Here is an 18,662-nt window from a genome sequence, read left to right on the forward strand (position 1 = left end):
TGTGTGTGTGTGTGCGCTTTCTCCATGTGCTTTCGTTAGACAGCTGCGTGTGTCCCAGTGTGTCACCGCAGACACAGTTGACCTCCTAAAGATAGTCACAGAGGCGCACACACACTCAAAAACACACACGCACCAAAGAGCAGACACACGCTCTAAGATAATGCATGTGTGATGGTGTGAATGTTATTTAAAGTCGCCTTGTTCGAACGCTATTTCAAGAATATACACACCAGCAGTGATCCAGTGACTCACACCTACAGAACGTATAGTCCTGTACGGTTGAGCCAATACAGTTTGTGATTTTTTTTTTTTAGGGAATCTCCTTTTTCCACAGATAGATTTTATGTATTATAGTGATTTATAAGCGCTGTGGTGCTGGGTAGGTAGCGTGCAGTGGGCTTATCAGAGCGTTGTCACTGAAAACAGCTGTTTTCTGCTTGATAAGAGAGGAGTTTATGTGATAGAAAACCAAAACAGAGTTGACTTCTTTGGTTGATTCGTCACTACGAGCAACGCCTTTTACATTACTTCCACATTTGATCCATAGTTGATATAAAAAATCTTGTCGTTAGCTTTTTATTTATTGTCGCAGTGGTGCCTTTACTGTTGCTACTGGACTGATTTAATCCTCTGTGACATTTCATGCAGTTTTTAGAGAAGAGCTTAAGCTAATTTCCTGGAATAAAACATATAAATCATTTTTTTGTATTTGTTGTTAATTAAATCAAGTTATTTCTGTCATAGTGTCTGTCTGAGAAGCCTCCAGTGGTTGGAACTCATTACTACTTGTGCAGTAATGGGTTCCAACCAACCCATCTGTGTGTGTGTGTCTGCTTTTGTACTGCATTGTGCATGTTTGCTTAAGACCAGGGTGACTCATATTGTGTGTGTATGTGTGTTTTTTGTGTGTTTAAACCAGTGAAATCAAAGCACCATGCTGTCCCAGGCTTCCAGAGCACTGTCTCTCAGCTCAGTGACTCATTCATCCAGACTGAGGATGAATCTATCGAAAGACCAGCTCATCAGACATGTCGACCCATTTTCCCTCTTATCTTTTCATGTCGCCACGCCATGCAAAACCGTGTATCTCCAAAACGTTCACTTTTCGTGAGCTAAGGAAAACAGCTTTTTTTTCCAGCTTTGTGGCAAAGCATTTGTTGATAATCCAATGGGTTTTAAGGGCGGAGGTGCTTCCTGTGTTATCTTTACTCCCAGTAACAGTCCAATGCACCTGCAGAGCAGCAGATCCACACTAAGGTCCTTGCATGTCAAGTCAACTCGTGTACCTTAAAGACTCGTTTTAATGTCTCTTGTCCAGCATCTGTGATGTTAAAAACATCAGATTTTCACGCAGTCCAAGAAATACAAGGTGTGCGTCAGTTAGTTCCGTTATATAATCCTCTCCTGCGTGGCTGCGGAGGCAATCACAGTGGACAGCAGAACAGGAGGATCCACCAGGGTCTGGTTCAAAAGTAGTTCATTAGCTGACTTTGCTAGCACTAAACAATAGAGATGAGAGTGTCCCGCTGTCCCACGTTTCCATCACCCCTCTATATTTCCATTTCTGTTAGTTTTGTAGTCAGGTCATTTTGAGACAAGTTTGGAAAAGTTTTCTAGCTGAATGTGCTGTTACCCCGTGTTTCTGTGCATACAATGACGCAATGATTTCTCCATGTTTCTCCTCATGTGTTCCAGCCTTTCTCAGGTGACCAGATGGACGACTTCAGCAGCGAATTATTCAGCAGTTTCTTCGAAGACCATCTATTAGAGCGACCCCTGCTGGCAGACAGATCTTCACTTTTACACATGGACATAGACAGCAGCCCAGGTCACTTCTTCTTTCTTTCTTCTTCCTTTTTATATTAGGAAAAATGATCATAAAAAGAATATACAGTATGTGCCACTTTCAACACAGTTCCCCCACAGTATTAAAAAAAGGAAAAAGTGTTAAAAAAACAAAGAATAAGTCTGAGATGTTACTGTTCCTTCCAATAACATCTCATCTGCCATTTGTTGCCAACCACTGTCTTGAAGATGTTTGCTTTGAAATGGATTTAGACCCAAGAAACTCTGAGTTTTCCTCTCCACCACTCATAGTCACATCCAGATGACCCTCCCGTTTCCTTGGATAACCTCCAACAGTGCAGCAGCCAGTCTGGGTAGAAAAGACCCCAATCCCATTATTTGGTTTTATCCGAAAGCCAACTCTACATAGAGACCAACTGTATCAATTTGTTCCTTGGTTTGTACCCGACTCAGGATTCTGTCAGTCGAATCAGATTTGGCTGTTCAATATGAAGATTCAACTATTTGTTCCTTTTTTTTTTCATAAAGACTATCTGGCTATCTAATATCCATTGGCATGAGTTAAAGTGATAATTTCGACCACATTAACATAGTCAAATGCAACAGAGTCATGGGAACATATTTTTGAGTATTTAAAAATCAATAAAAGACAGCTGCATATGATACAAGATTTGACGTGCGGCCTATTTGAATTGCTGACATATAATGTGAGGTTACCATATGGATCTGTTGGAATAATGAGACAAGCAGCACACATGTATTTCTGTTTAAATCAAGCTCTTATAGGCTATATTTTAATTTCTCTTAAAACATAAAAATGAATAAACAGGGGTACATTTTTGCATTTTTGTAAGCTTCTATCTGTTTCATCTTGTTATTGTAACGCACACTGACTGCTGGACTCGAAGAATCTCAGTCAACTAAGGGGTCTTTGACAGATGATTCGTCTCATTGAGTTTTAGGGGGAGCAGCCTTAGTCATCTCCTCAACTCACTGACTTCCAAAAATCCTGTCTTTTAACCAGCAGGAAACACACTGGGCTTCTTCTACCTCTCACATAGCAGGTGCTGAGTCCGAGAAGAGTAAGACTGGCAAGTGGCAGGTTCAAGCTACACCTGACTGAGCTACCACTAGGCACTCACTTTCAAACAGAAGCCAGAGCTGCAGGAGTGGGAACTATTATCCCGGCTCAGAGTTACTGTTGCTTCTCTCGACTGTTGAGGCTGTCGTAAAGGTCTCGTCAGGCTCCTCGCTTCCTGTCAGGTGTTGCCATGGTCACTAGTGCAGCAAAGACCCCTGCAGTGAGATAGTTATGATTGTAGGAAGCTGTAAAAAGAATATTTACATTCATAAATGTTTATGTTTGCACTGTGAATGAGCCAGTTGAGGAGATTCTTCTCAGTTTTGCCTCCCTATTGGCCGTTTATCCAGGTCAACTGCATGGATGCAATTATAAATATTCAGGAAACCGTTTCACATAAAGTTAATGTCTTGTCATGTTATGCTTGTGCACCGCTGGGCATCATAAAATAGCCAGCAGATTTTTGCTATCTAATAACAACAAATGATCTAATTGAGGAGAAATGTTTTAGGGAAATTCGATATGAGGAGCAGAGTTTTCCTTGCACTCATGGCGGTCATTAATTCAGGCTTTTATGGCAAAATATGTCATAAAATGAATCATTGATGCATCCTGTGAGAGAACAGACTTTTCTTTCTTCATATCATTAAACTTTTCAACTCTTGTGGCTTTTTCCATAACTGTCCTGTCATGTCTAAATAAAGCTGGAATCAACGTTTACATCCGAATGACAAAAAAGCCGTTATTTTAAAAGTTAGATAAGAAATAGATAAGAAAGAGCAACGTTTCCTATTCCATGTCTGAAAATGGCTTTTTAATCTTACAGATATTCAAGCAGAGCACAGCTACTCTTTGAGTGAAGACTCCGCCCCCCAGAGCCCAGCCCTGTCAATCAAAATGGACCAAGAGTCCGGTAGGTCACTAAGTTTCATATTTACATAATTTCGTCCTAGCTTTTGTAGTTTATGCTCCGTTGAAAAATGCTCAGTCAGCCAAAACTCTGCTGCGGGTGTTTTGTCTGGCTCCTTATCATGATGGCTGGCCTCAACATTTAACATGCAGTTTGACCTCTCTGTCTGTCAAATAGTATACAATCTGATTGGCTGACTCCTCTGTCTGCTATGCAAAATGTGCGATAATAGGCCTAATTTGTTATATATTATATTGCATGTAAGACGGGCCTGTTGGAGCAAGTCGCTACTGCAGTGCAATATGAAAATAGAGAATATTTCAGCTCCTGCTTTGCTTGTCTGTCTTTCTCTTCCTCTCTGACTCATTATCTCCTCCTGTCTTCCTCCTCTCCGTCTGTGTCTCTACCAGGCTTCCTCTCTCTCTCCCTCTACCTGTCTCACTCGCTGTCTGTCTGTCTGTCTGTCTGTCTGCATGCTCCTCTGTTCTCCGTTTGTCCCGGGGATCCTGCTGTCTGAGCAGCAGGATCACAGTCTGAGCAGTTTTCCTCCAGCTAAGCCCTGCCCACCTAACACACACACACACACGCAGACACACACACGGAGACTCACACTACGCTATGACAAGCATATGGTTTTGAGTGTGCAGCTTTAGCCGAAGCCAACGGAAACTCTCTTTCTCTCTTCTGTCAGGTTATCTCTCTCTCTCTCTGTCTCTCTCTCTAACTGTCTAACTTCCTATTTTCTATCTTTCACTCCGTCTCCCTTAATCCAATTAAATCCTCTTTATTGGCATGAATATCAGATTACCTGCATTGCCAAAACACCACACCGAGCAGAAAAAAAAGCCTAGTTCACATCAAAAAACAACAGTTTGGCTTGTGTACTGGCAATGTGTTGTATGTTTGCAGTTCAAAACTGTGAACTGGAATGATTCTTCTTATAATATTTTGTTTCTTTAGAGATAATAAAAAGAATGTCAGACTGTGTTTAGAAAGAAAAAAACCAGTGTAAGATAGAATCACTCCAATGAATGTAAATATACAACTTAGTTTCGATTTCATGTAATTTTTGTCTGTCTGTATTTACATAGCTGTCATCTCAAGCACTCATATGGAGCATGTATATCATACCAATCGTACCCCATTCTCTTTCTCTCACACACACACACACACACATACACTAGAAAACACACAACTCATGTATTTGAATCTATTCCAGCGTATTTGATATTGAACTTAATCCAAAATTCTTGACTATAAACTTTGTGATAGTTTTTGATAGTCCGCTAGATTCTCTTCTCTACTGTCGTGTATCTATTGCGCAAACGGACCATTATGTATTTATATATTTGCACTGACATGTAGTTTTATGAGCTATATTTATGTTTGATTTACGTTTGGTGGTGGTTTGAGGAGCATTCATGCATGAATCGTGTGTACGCACAGGTTTGATCTTAAATTGTGCATGCAATTTAACAATTATAGAACCTGTGTGGCATTCATCAATACTTGCATACTTCCGCCTTGTTCTTAGGTAAGATCAAAAAGTTTTAAAGCACCTTAGATCACATGTAAGCCAATACGCACAAAAGCAAACCTGCGTTTTGTGCTGTGAAATATTAATAATGATGATGAAAAAGCAATTTACTTTATGAAAACACAGAAGAAAAATGTTCTACAAGTATTTATTCATTTAATAATTTTAAATGTTTACACTTATTATAGATAATTAGGTCTAGCCTAACAAAATTAGCACACACACACACACCTGTCCAATCATTAATTATGATAGCACATGCCATTAATTATGATCGGTCATAATATATAAAGTAGTATACAGCTGTGGTCAACCGACTCCGCAATTGCTTATTTGCTACTGCATGATGCGTTGACCAACCAAGCCTCGAGAAGAGAGCGAACATTTAAAGATCGAGCAGCTTTGTTTACTGACAGTGATGAGTGGCTCATGAGGCGTTTTCGATTACCGAGACAGATTCTTCAAAACCTGTGTGCCGTTCTGGAGCCTCAATTTAGATCAGAGATAAAACGATCTAATCCCACTCCACCTCATCTGCAAGTACTCACCATTATCGGTTTCCTGGCTACTGGGACCTTCCAGACAGAGATCGGTGATAGGTCTGGCATACCACCGTCAGTCGTGTGCTCCCCAAAGTTCTCCAGGGTATCATCCAGTTAACACCAGTACATTCAGTTTCCATATACCGCTGCTCAGCACACCCAGATAAAAAGGGATTTTTATGTCGTTCCTGGACTGTCCAGTACTATTGGAGCAATCGACTGTAGAAAACAATTGAACTCAATCAAAGGTAAAATTCAAGTGTTTTTTTTTTAAAATGTGGAACTAAATGAAGCAATCAACTTAATTAAATTAAATTTAATTAAAATGGATTGATGCTTACCATTGTCTTTAGATCTTGCTAGTTGATTCTGGGGTATGCTGTCTGGTGCTGACGGGATGTTTCCTGGCTGTGGTAGGTCACTGTCCAGCAGACTATCAGACTGCACCCCCGAGAAACAAACCTCTCCAATGATGGCTCCAATGCGCTCATCCATGACTGTTGTTTTGACAGATTCCTGGCCATCTCCTGTGGCTGTAATAGTACGCCTGGAAGCAGACAGTCGTTTTTTGGTGTCTATTTTCAGATCAAACCATTTTCTGTTTTTTTTTTCGCTAAGAGTTCTTTCTTCTGCACATACATCATTAATTGCACATGTGATCCGTTGCCATGCGTTGCGCTTTTCTGGACCTGTGACCTCACTGCTCACACTTGGACATAAGATTTTTTTCTCAACGAAACTTCATTTAGTAAAGCTTCTGTCTCTGCAGAAGAAAAGTTTTTCCTTCTCCTGCCCTTAGATGGCATTTTCCTTTCTTCTTTTGTCTGAGTTTAACGTTACCTGTCAAATTGCAGTGGTTTGTTGTTGGTTTGTGGTTTGCACACCGCACTTAAGTCTGCTGCCTTTACATAGGTTTATTGGGGCGTTTCCTTATGCTAATTGCAAATTGCCTGGCATGCGCATTTAAGATCAAATGCAATTCATGATTCATTTACTCAGGTGGGTAAGAACAGACTTGGCTGTCAGCACCAGTTCATGGATCCCATGTGGGATTTTCTTATTTTCCTCTCATTGCTTGGTGCTAGAACAAATATAAGCGAAATATAAGAAAACATTCATGCATGAGGCCCATTGTTCCTGGACTTAAGTCCAGTCTGGACCACTTGAATGCTGCAGCGCTCTCTGATTTGAGGATGGAGGACTGTATGTCTGATTCCTTACTGCATAGTTTCATTTTCAAAATTTCAGATCCACTTCACTCACACTTCTTCTGATGGATTTTTAGCGACCATTCTGGCATGGGAAGTATTTATGCAGCTGTAACTGAGAATCTGATGGCACTTGATTGTTGTATGGGACCCTTAATAGGGTTTGGAGAAAGCAGCTTTGTCTCAGTATATGTACCGAAAACACAGGTATTCAAGTGTAATCTCCAGAGGAGCATAATGCAGACTTGAGAAGAGAAGAACGCTCTGGCTGAGGCCTTTTCAGCATCCACTGAGAGCACCACAGTGAGAACAGCTGCTTGTTTGTCATGATGAGTCAGGTTAATTAACCACCTGGGGATATTGGAAGTTGTTGACCTTTCATAAACACACTCTGCTCAGAATGGAGGAATTTGTGGATGATGGTGTGTTTTGTTGGACACGCACATAGACAGCATATTAAAATGTATCCCAAGTAGAATTGGCACTAATCACTGAATGGTTCCTAGTCTGTTTACAGGAAGCTGCAGATAAAGACCCTGCAAAAGCTGCCACTTTGTCCAATAATGAATCATTTATTTGATGATAACATTTTTATACTCCTACAATAGTTGATAAAACATGAAAATTAAACCCTACCCATGGCCAGATCAACTTGCCTGGGGGCCCCTGGGGCAAAAATCTGTTGTTGGGCCCCTGTTGCTGCCAAGTTTCCATTGAATACAGAACACACAGAGACCCAGAAACCAATCAGTACCCATACTCAAATACTACCTGACCCCATTATTCAGGAAAAGGCACCATGTAAGCACTATATAAATTCAAGTAATAACAGTGAAATGAAAATAATAACATATGTAATGCCAATACCCAAACAAAATTGTTATCAGAGCACCAGAAAGCATCTGCCACACAGTGCACCAAGCGTTTCTGGGACCCCTGGAAGTCTCAGTCCAGCCTTGTGTCCACCAGGGCAGAGGAGCTGGAACAAGGATAAACATGCGTGCAGCCAGAAATACTCCAGTAATCGTGTATGTTTGTGCAAAGTTGATACTACTGGGCTTGTTCTTGATGTGTGCGATGGAGAATATAAACATGGTGCTGACACTAACAAACCGGACAGCAGCACAACAAACCAGTCGACATTTCACAATAGCAGAGTACGGAGGTCTTCTCCAGCCATTTTAAAAATGCTGATTTGTGTGTTTTGTAGCACAGATTTACATATTACTGAAGTTTTGAGTCATGTCTCCTTTTCTTTTTCTGTCTCAGACTGTCTCCTTCTCCCTCATGGCCTGTGGTCTTTACACACAAGTCACAGAGATGCTGTTTTTTTTTTTACTACAGCTCCTACTGCGCTGCTCCCAACTATTGTTTTAATACAGCTGCTGTCCCACTGAGATCAAACACAGCCGCCACCTCTCCTCCATTAACCCCCTGTGACGACTTCCAGGAGCCCTCAGTCATTAACCATCACTTTTTACACCATCGCCAGGACTTTTTTTTTTACCTGAGTTTACATCATTTTACCTACACAGGCACACTTTATTTTTTTAACAGCATCCAAAAAGATAGCAATATGTACCATGAGAATGTGTACCTTTTAAATTTGAATGGTTTGGTATGTGACTGCATCTTCCTTCATTTCATTGTCTCTCATATCATTGTAGAAAATGTCTCCTGGTCGGCCAAGGAAAGGAAAAAGGAAAATGATCAAAAACTTGTATTCTTTTTAATCAAACTTCTCCCCAACTCTGTCAAAAGTTGTGTCATTCTACCTTTTGATGAAACCACTAGATGTACGGGAGAATCTCCCTGTCCATTAGCCAACAGCTTCTGGTACTCATTAAAGAATAGTGGTAGAGGGCTTCCAATCAAGCCCTGGCTTAACGAGGGCAGGAGGCTTAACGAGACTCAGCCTTAGCAGCAGGACAGACCTCATTATGGGAGGCCTCTGAGGGTCTTACTTTTAGAGAGGATGAAGGGAAATAGGTAAGTGGTGGATCTACCCCAAAACTGAATCTACCTGTTACTTCCCTTTTTGAACTTTTTTTGATCTTAAGTCCGTGATTTTCTTCTTAGTAATAGATTTCAGAGTCACCATGTTAATCAGCGATGTGTCAGAGTGATCTGAGTCATTGCAGAGAATTGGAGGATGAAATGAGTGTAACTTACTTCATTCTGTGGTCTGGGATAAGTGTTGTGTATGGAAAAATTTGGATTAAAGCAAAATTGTAGCCATTACAAATCTGGTATCGATGAGCTGTTTGTTGTTAATACCCCACTGAGAGTAGGTCCCCTGGAAGCTGATGTGGTTTTTCTCCCTTTGTTTATTCAGCGTTTTCATCCAAAGCAAGATATCTTGAAAGTTACTAACTAGGTTGCCATGATCATATTTGACTCATCATCGCTGACTCATTAGCTTGTTTGAATCAAAAGAACACATGATTATTTTATCAGCTGCAGCTGTGATTCTCATGCTATGACACTGCTGTATTAGATCACAAAACAATGAAATGATTAAGAGGATAATCGTCAGTTTATTAGCCAGGTAGATGCTAGGTAGTTGTTGCAACTTCCTGCAATTCAGTTGACTATATAGTCATTTACTACCCGCTGGTCTAGGAACTGAGCTGAAACGAACACCATAAATAGTAATAATTTTGCTAACACTCACGTTGGATTTTAGCAGGATATCACCTGTCATACATGTGGCCTTTGTGCTCTGGCTATTGAGTTAAAATAAACAATACAGCTGATACTAATAGATTAAAAACAGCTCCACTGATCTTGCAAATCGGCTCGGGACTTCTCAAGTAACCACCACAACAGTTACAATCTTGAGATCAGTGTTTATTTCTCTTGCCGGCGGCACAGATTTGTTTTAGGATGTTTTTTGGATGGATTCTCTCTGTGCTGATCCCCGCCGTAGTGATGGACAGGATAACGAGAAGAGCTACCGACTCTGACGGGCACGCACCTCCATCCCCCTCTGCTTCCACCCAACACACACACACACAGCTTGTAAACTTCAGAGCATTTTACCAGTGCAATGTTGCTAGGAAACCAGGAGGTGATAAAAATGACGTTAACTCCTAACATACACGCGCACACACACACACACACACACAAACAGCAACACAGCAATCCTTGTCTTGTTAAACTGCTACTGCTCTCTTTCCATACACCATGGGAGCCTTTTGTATATTTATATATGTGTGTGTGTGTGTCACAAACATCAAAGTGTCTGGTCTGGTGTTCGTGTGTTATTCCACACAAAAAAAAAATGCTGACTTGATGAAAAATCACACAGTCCTCCTTCTCCACCTGCACACTTTAGTTGTAATTTACCTCTAAAAAGTTACGACTTAGATCACGGCTTCACTTTTGAATTTAAGGTTAAAGATGAAGTTAAAAAACTCTCATATAGACTGTTTGGTGGACTAATGAGGTTCCCTTGGAGCAGTAGCTAATCAGCTCACCTTTTAAAATGGCCTTAATTCAAAGCACACATAGTTAACCTTTAACTCTGGCAGACCAAAGACTATAAACTCCTACTATGAAAAACTTTATTTTGAGGAACAATGTGTAAAAAAAAAAAATGTAAACAAGGTACAATTTACACTAAATAATGTGCAAGATATCTAGATAATTTCCATTTGATGTAATGGTGCAGCCATAAAACATGTTGCCTGATGAATATGTACATATATATATATACAGGGCTTTATCCATTTAGTATTGTTGTTCGACGAATGTTCAAAATTGATCCTGAATTTTAGAACAGAGTATGAGTCAAACTGCAAAAAATTCTGGACCCTACAATTCCCAAAAGGCAACTCGATATCTTTGCTCATCTGACCCTGTCCTCCGTGAAAACACCCACATTTTTCATAACTCTACACGTCCAATTTCTGATGAAAAATGTCTCAAGTCTCAAGTCACCGCTCTGAGATTTTCTCGCGAAAATGAATCTGTAAGGAGGAAGGCCACCTGGTAAGTTATGAAATGCTGTTGATTGCAGGATTCTGTCTCATCAATGGGAATTAAGTTAGCTGGATAGTGTGCCGAGTAAAACATGAAGTTAATCTAATCTGAAGCATGGATGGGAAAAACAGCTGTTCTAGCTGACTAACCGCGGTTAATCAGCTAATTCGTAATCCTGTTTAGTGAGACATGTTGTAGGAGACATGACCCTGTCTTGGCAAAGGTGTTTCCTCAGACCTTTTGATAATATCCTGTAACGCTCTTTGAGAAGTCATCCAGTGGCGGCTGCGAGAGGTTTTCACACAGTTTACTCATCCTATGTTCGAAGTTTTGGAAAAAAACGGCAGGACAGTGATTAAATGGATTTATTTTGTTCGAGCGTTACTTTTCTGTTCTTCTCATTAATGTGTCACTGGAGAATAGTGAGGATGTGTCACTGAAGAATGGTGAGGATGTTAGCTCCACAGTAAAAACAGTCCCTGTGTTTTATTAGTCAGAGGTCATTTTAGGAGGTTGGCTAGTGTTGGCAGGGAGGACCGGAGCCTCTTCATCATCATGTCCACTACAACACCAAATACACCAGGACTGTCAGTGACTAGCTTTTCTGCAGACCTGCAGTGGCACTTAAGTTCCTAAAAATACTTTATTCAGTTACCAGTAGACTAAACAATGGAGTACCTGTTAGATGCTCTTAGAAATATATCCACATTGTGTTTGGTGAACCTTCGTTGAAATTGTACTCTGACCTCATTGTAGGGTCACTCAATAATGCATATTTTCTACAGTGTTTAAAGTCGGCAACTGTTGTTTCTCAGGAGGGATACTGAGGACGAGTTGCTGGTTCAGCCCATCTTTTATTTCAGGGTAGATACACACTCACTGGAGACAAATTATGCACCACAGTTGCCAGAGCGACGTCGTCCAGCAGTCTGTAATAACCAGGCTTGTCAGGAAGTGCTCAAATGTTTTGGGGAAACTCTTTGAAAGTGGGATTTATAAGCTACCAGTTACTTCCCATTGGAAGACCTACAGCAAAGCCTCCCAGAGGAGAAGTAAAGTTGTTTACTAAAGTTGCTCAGAAACTTGGAAACTTCATTCTGCTTTTTAAAAATGGCAAGGAGCATTTTTAGAGAAGAATTAGGGTTTTTTTTATTATTAAAATTAAAAAAAACAACAAAAAAAACAATATAGTACATAAAATGTTGCACATACAGTATGTATACTTATACATAGTACTCCAAATACAGGTACAAATATAATTTAGAATATACACATGTGCTTTTTCATGGCCATATAATAAATATAATAATTATTCTAGTGATTTATGACCAAGGACACCAATAATCAATAAATAAAAAATCACATATTATCTTGTACCAGGAGATCCTTTGATATTCAAAACATGTAAGTGCTTGTTATAGCAAGTTAACTCCTTTATGGTGAATATGAAGGAGAATTCAGTTTCAATTCACTTTTATTTATATAGCGCCAAATCACAACAGAAGTTATCTCTGGGCACTTTTCACATGGAGCAGGTCTAGACCGTTCTCTTTAAGACCCCACGTTCCCTCATGAGCAAACACTTGGCGACAGCGGCAAGGAAAAACTCCTTTTTAACGGGAAAAAACCTCAAGCAGAACCGGACTCTAGGTGGGCGGCCATCTGTCTTGACCGGTTGGGTTGAGAGAGAGAAAGAAGGAGAGAGAAAGGGGGGAGAGAGACACTGAGAAGCATAATAACAACAATAATAACAACAACAACGATAATAATAATAGAAATATGAGTAATAATAGCAAGTGTGGGTGTCATGCAAGGACCATGGGGGTCCCCAAAGTCATGGTCCATAGAAGCCCACAATCCATAACTAGGGGTTCATGACCCTGATCCACAGCATCCTGTGAGATGTGAAAGCACAAAAACTCCGGGGAAGAAGCCAAGTTAGTGACATGCATTCATGATAAATGAATGCATTTAGATGGAGAGGGGGAGTCCCCCGGCAGTCTAGGCCTGTAGCAGCGTAACTAAGGTCTAAGGCAAACCTGGCCGGCTCTAACTATAAGCTTTATCAAAAAGGAAAGTTTTAAGCCTACTCTTGAATGTAGAGAGGGTGTCTGCCTCCTTGACTTAATCTGGGAGATAGCTTCACAGGAGAGGAGCCTGATAGCTGAAGGCTCTGCCTCCCATTCTAGTTTTGGAGACTGTAGGAACCACAAGTAAGCCTGCATTCTGGGAGCGCAGTGTTCTAGTGGGGTAATAGGGTACTATGAGCTCTTTAAGATATGACGGTGCCTGACCATTAAGAGCTTTATAGGTGAGGAGAAGGGTTTTAAATTCTATTCTGGATTTTACAGGAAGCCGGTGCAGAGGAGCTAAAATGGGAGAAATATGATCTCTTTTCCTAGTTTTTGTCAGTACATGTGCAGCTGCATTCTGGACCAGTGGTCTTTAGAGACTTGTCAGGGCCAACTGATAATAAGGAATTGCAACAATCCAGCCGAGAAGTAGCAAAATGCATGGACTAGTTTTTGTGCGTCTTTTTGAGAAAGGATGTGCCTGATTTTTTGCAATATTGCGTAAGTAAAAAAAAAAGGCAGTCCTTGAAATTAGTTTTATGTGGGAGTTAAAGGACATATCCTGATCAAAGATGACTCCCAGATTCCTTACGCTGGAGGAGCTGGAGGTCAGGGTAATGCCATCTAGAGTAGCTATATCTATTAGATAATGTGTTTCTAAGGTGTTTAGGGCCAAACACAATAACTTCAGTTTTGTCTGAGTTCGGTAGCAGAAAATTGCAGGTTATCCAGGTCTTTATGTCCTTAATAATAGATGAAGCTGCAGCATATTTGCCTCCTGACACACCAGTATGGCCTCTATGCAAGTATTAAAGTCTTCCAAGGTCCACTCAGTTCCTAGTATCTGAGACCTGGCTTCATCCAGGTCCAAGGTATTCGGTCATTCACGATGCCTCAGAGATCTGCATGGATCTGCAACCAGCTCTAATCATGTGGCACGTCATAATCACCACAGAACATTTCAGTGTAGATGTACACTGGGGAAAGTGTGTTATTTGAGGAAAGACGGAAAGTGTGAACTGAGAAGTGCCTCGGCTGCTCATGCCGCTGCCAATGTTCTTTCTCTGTTTGGATCTATTCGGGGCGATTGCATTTTGGATTGGGTCTAATAATCCTGTCCAATTTAAGCTGTCTATCTGTAGCTCTGTCTTTACTATTCTAATTAGATCTGACTGTCCCAGAGTCCTATTTGATTTAGCTCTCTTTTTTCATTTAATTTATACTTGTCAGGTAAAGGTAGGTTTAGACGATTTCATTAAAAATTGGACTCTGGACTGTTAACAGGGTGATTAACTAATTTTATAAGTCCTGTGTTCCAGAGTGATTCAGCAAGGACCTACAAAATACTGCAGTCACCCATCACCACATGGACACATTTAGCTTCTGTGTATCACAAACTGTCTTTTTGATCTACTTTATATGTGGATTTTACTGATCTGCTCTTCTGTCTTTCTCCATAGAGTTTGAATGGAGCTTCAGTCAGGACCTGTCAGCCATCTTGGTGAAACAGGAGGAGCCAGATGTGGGTCAAAGGTTAGATCCGCAGCCTCTGGAGGGCCCGCCTCTCATATTAAGCCCTGCCCCTCCGCACAGAGGATCGCCATGGAAACACACGGTTAGCATCCATCGGGGGAGGGGGTGTCCCACAACAACGAAACACTACAAATGATCATGTCGCTGATGTTGTCAGTTTATGAGCGTTATTGTTTTACGCGTTTGTGTGTGTTTCCGTAGGAGCGCAGTCAAGACGATGTGAAGCCAGTAGCGATAAAAGATGAGCCCAGAGAGATTGGACAGTACCTCAGCCTGCCCAGCGGTACACACAGCACCGACAGACGCGCAAACACATACACATGTTTCAATGGTATCACAATTCAGCAACAGTTAGTACCTGAGGAAACAAATGGGTTCTCACAAGGCAAACCTGTCAAATCATAAGGATGCTTGCAAGTTTAACCAATCACTGCCTAAAATAATACAGTTGTTGCAAATAAAATCAAGCCTCAGCCTCAAAAAAAGCAGTCTGAGTTGTCTTCTCAGGCAGAGCTTACTCTCAGGCTGTAAAGCGCTCCAAACCATTTGATTAATTAGAGCTTATTGGGAGCCATTGCAACCTGACAGACCAAACTCAGGGCAGGAATGTCCAATTTAAGCTGTCTGTAGCTCTATCTTTATGCCACAGTAATCACAACAAAGCAGTGTGAGATTTTAGAATAGATCAGTACATTTTTAGTGGACATATTTTCTGTGGTTTCACTCACAGAACAACACAAAATCAACCAGAGATACCAAAACAGACATTTCACGTATAGCAAATGTTTCAAACACGCTATTAGTTTCAAGCAGAAGCACTAATCCAACACCCTGCTCCTCTTCAGACGACGCTCTCCAGCTCCCGCCCACTCCTCCCAGCAGTAACCATGGCGACAGTGACGGCTCCCTCCCCCCTTCCTCCCCACACCTCCCTCTGCCACCGTCTTCCCCTCAACCACAACAGAGGCCAGGAGGTCGTGCCTCCTCTTCCTCCTCCTCCTCCTCTTCCACAGCCATCTCCTCCTCACCTCTCCTCACTGCTCCACATGTGAGTCAAATAACATATCCGCTCTTAATTTTAGGCTTGGTAAATAATGAGAAATGAAGCTGAACTGTGCTGCGGTCAAGAAATGGTTCTAATGCAGTGTTTTAGGCTCTATTTAACTTGCACTCACTTGTTATTATACTGTAAACTGTAAAATATAATAGGTAGGGGCTTTATGAAATTATAAAATGTATTACCTTTTGTTTACTTGATTATAGAGAATTAGCTTTATCCTAACTGCAAATACTTTGTAATAGAAACTTTGGCATGTGAACCAGCTGTCATCCTGGGGTTAAATCAGCCCTATAATTTGCTGACAAAATAGGGTCTATTATTTATTGTAATTGAGAGAATTCAGTGTCCAACTATTGTCTGTCTCATTCAGCAGCTTTTCACTGAACAACTGATTACATTTGCACTAATGCTATAATGTCATGCTTTATGACTAAAGGTTTATTAGACTCAAGTACTACTCAAAGAAACGACCGACGGGTCAGTCCTCTACAGGATTTATTTCCACATAAATTGCTGATAATGGTTGTAAATGTTAATTGTTTCATTGTGCAGAAGCTGCAGGGTTCAGGACCCCTCATGCTCACAGAAGAAGAGAAGAGGACCCTGGTTGCTGAGGGTTACCCAGTCCCTAACAAACTTCCTCTCACCAAGAGTGAAGAGAAGGCACTGAAGAGAGTCCGACGAAAGATTAAAAATAAGGTAAACTGGTATGCAAGAGAGTAACTGGGCGGGCACCTTCTCTATATAGATAATTGAGGTATTTAGGGTGATTCATAGGTAGAGGACAGATGGACAGATAGACTCACAGCTGAACTGAACATCTGATTTACCAAAAAAAACTCCCATCTATTTACGGAGTCAGTGACTGGCTTCGCCTTCTATTCTGAGAGTGAAGCAGAGCTTTAAGGTTTCAGCTCAGTTCAATTTCTCAGTCGGCTGAGCCAAAAAATTAAATTATGCCGGTGATGCTGAAACAGAAATAGTAACAAGATTTTACAGCGTTTAATGAAACAGGAACTGAGCTCCACCTGAGAAGATAATATTTGATGTAAAGGTTGTTGTTTTTTTTTTTCAATGAATGTAATTAACAACCTTCTTTATGAATTAACAAGGAAAAAAAAAAAGTATTAATAATGATGTTTGCCTGTTTTTCTGCCCAGATCTCAGCTCAGGAGAGTCGGAGGAAGAAGAAAGAGTATGTGGAATGTCTGGAGAAAAAGTAAGGCTTGGAAAAAAAATCTTTGTCCCTGTTTTTTTCATTCCTTTTCCAAACCTTTTGGTTTACCTTTGTATCTGTCTGTCACTTTGTGATTTCTACACCCTTTTTTCTCATTATAGTCCCCTCAGATGGTATTAAAGTATGCATACTACAATATATCAGTGGCCATTACTATTTAGAGTCCAACTAGAGCTGTGAAATTAATCTAAAATGAAAAAAAAAAAAAGAATCCATTCAAATTCTTGAATTTATAGAAGGTATCTTTATACCTGGTCTGAATGGCCACACTTGAAGATGGAGCGGAAAGCCTGCTGTCGTATCTTTCTCTTGGCTGCATCGCTCACGCCGAGCTCCTCTCAAGAGTTCAGTGTCCTCAGCACGTCTTTGCAGCTTCGACGCAATGAATCGTAACAAACGGGGATTGCGGACAGTCTGTTCTCGAACGCGTTCACGGCGTCGTGCTCAGCTGAACGCACGAAAAGTGACAGAAGGTAGTGAAGAATGTTAAAAAAAAAAAAAAAAAGAGAGCTCGAGAGTGAAGATTACACCCCTGCCTCTGCACACCTGGCCGGTGGATTAATAGGCATTTGGTGCTCCAGTGAGTGTTTACTGCAGCAGGATGGTGTGCGGTCGTGATAATGGTGTGGATCAGTGATGTGTTTTTTAATTGTTTTTGAACAACAAAGGAGGGCTAGCTTATATCAGGAAATACTTGTATGTAGGATGAATTCTTTGTAGATTTGTTGACTATCATGAAAGTATAGAAAATCACCATATTTATCATTTAAAGCTTGGTGACTGGATGTTTCTTTGGGACTTTCATTGAATCAGGACCGAATCACTCAATAAGTGTACTTGGTTCTTCCTTGTGTCGAGCAACAAGGTCAGAGCCAAGACACCAAACATTAATACTGTGCATATTCCACATTCATGCACAATCTATTCCATGTGAACTGGCGACCTTAACTGTTATTCCGACCAGTTTCATGTCAGTCCAACTGTTGGAAATACTCAAACAGCTGGTTACATACGTCTACGCAAAGAATCGACGTTTTTCTTCCCACCTCTCTCCGCTAATTGCTAAATTTTGGTCAGAAGGCAGCCATGGTCAGCGAGGTTCTCCCAGATTTGACCTTAACCATAGGCCTTTTTATACGTAATTGTGTGCATCACTACCACATAAAAAAATGCCACTGACCAAAGAGAAAAAAAGACAGAGTTGTGTAACGCTGAAGTGAACTTTGCAGTTGAAGTTTAGTTAAGAGCTAAAGTCCGTCTCTTAAGAGCACGTTTTGTTTGTATTTAAAGATGTTCCCAACTGGCTTGAAGCTGAGTGTGGTAAGAGACGAGAGGTCTGCAGGGGATTAAACTAAAGGCAGCAACCAATCAGATTCGTTTGAGGTTGGATTCAGATAATCGCATGGTGTGAACACGTCCAGATGAGCACATAATACTAACAGGAAGTATTTCATCAGTCCTCCCTCTTCTGATTCACTAAATAACATCAAAAGTGAACAGAAACTGATTTCGCTCTTCTTTCCTTTGTTTTTTCTGTCCATTCCTTTCTATGGCAGGACTCCAATAACCTGCTCAACACATGGGTCATATTCAAGGAGTCCCTGACAGGCAGAGCGCAAGAGAGATACAAATGTGGGCTCGCTAGCAACAAGTAAATTGGTGCAGTCAGTTAATAAGCACACAGAGGTTCAT

The 18,662-nt window shown here is 40.9% G+C and overlaps 1 protein-coding gene and 1 long non-coding RNA gene across 3 annotated transcripts in view; one reads left to right on the forward strand and one right to left on the reverse strand.

The window, feature by feature from the left end:
- creb3l1 (cAMP responsive element binding protein 3-like 1) overlaps positions 1–18,662 on the forward strand; it is a 39,566-nt gene that overhangs the window by 13,026 nt on the left and 7,878 nt on the right. Inside the window, exons 2-8 of the mRNA XM_067583781.1 lie at positions 1,696–1,828; positions 3,714–3,800; positions 14,601–14,755; positions 14,875–14,956; positions 15,519–15,721; positions 16,286–16,432; positions 16,894–16,952. Coding sequence (XP_067439882.1) covers positions 1,696–1,828; positions 3,714–3,800; positions 14,601–14,755; positions 14,875–14,956; positions 15,519–15,721; positions 16,286–16,432; positions 16,894–16,952 — 866 coding nt within the window. The remainder of the gene's footprint in view (positions 1–1,695; positions 1,829–3,713; positions 3,801–14,600; positions 14,756–14,874; positions 14,957–15,518; positions 15,722–16,285; positions 16,433–16,893; positions 16,953–18,662) is intronic.
- On the reverse strand, positions 2,519–9,287 carry LOC137177444 (uncharacterized). Of its 2 annotated transcripts, XR_010926131.1 has the most exons (5): positions 8,860–9,287; positions 8,682–8,761; positions 6,218–6,423; positions 5,883–6,095; positions 2,519–3,102 (listed from the first exon to the last, which is right to left on the reverse strand). It is a non-coding gene; the product is annotated as an uncharacterized lncRNA (long non-coding RNA). The 2 variants fall into 2 exon arrangements; XR_010926130.1 differs by having other exon boundaries at positions 8,682–9,287.

The sequence above is a fragment of the Thunnus thynnus genome, chromosome 24 (assembly GCF_963924715.1).
Source record: "Thunnus thynnus chromosome 24, fThuThy2.1, whole genome shotgun sequence".
NCBI classification, from domain to species: Eukaryota; Metazoa; Chordata; class Actinopteri; order Scombriformes; family Scombridae; genus Thunnus; species Thunnus thynnus.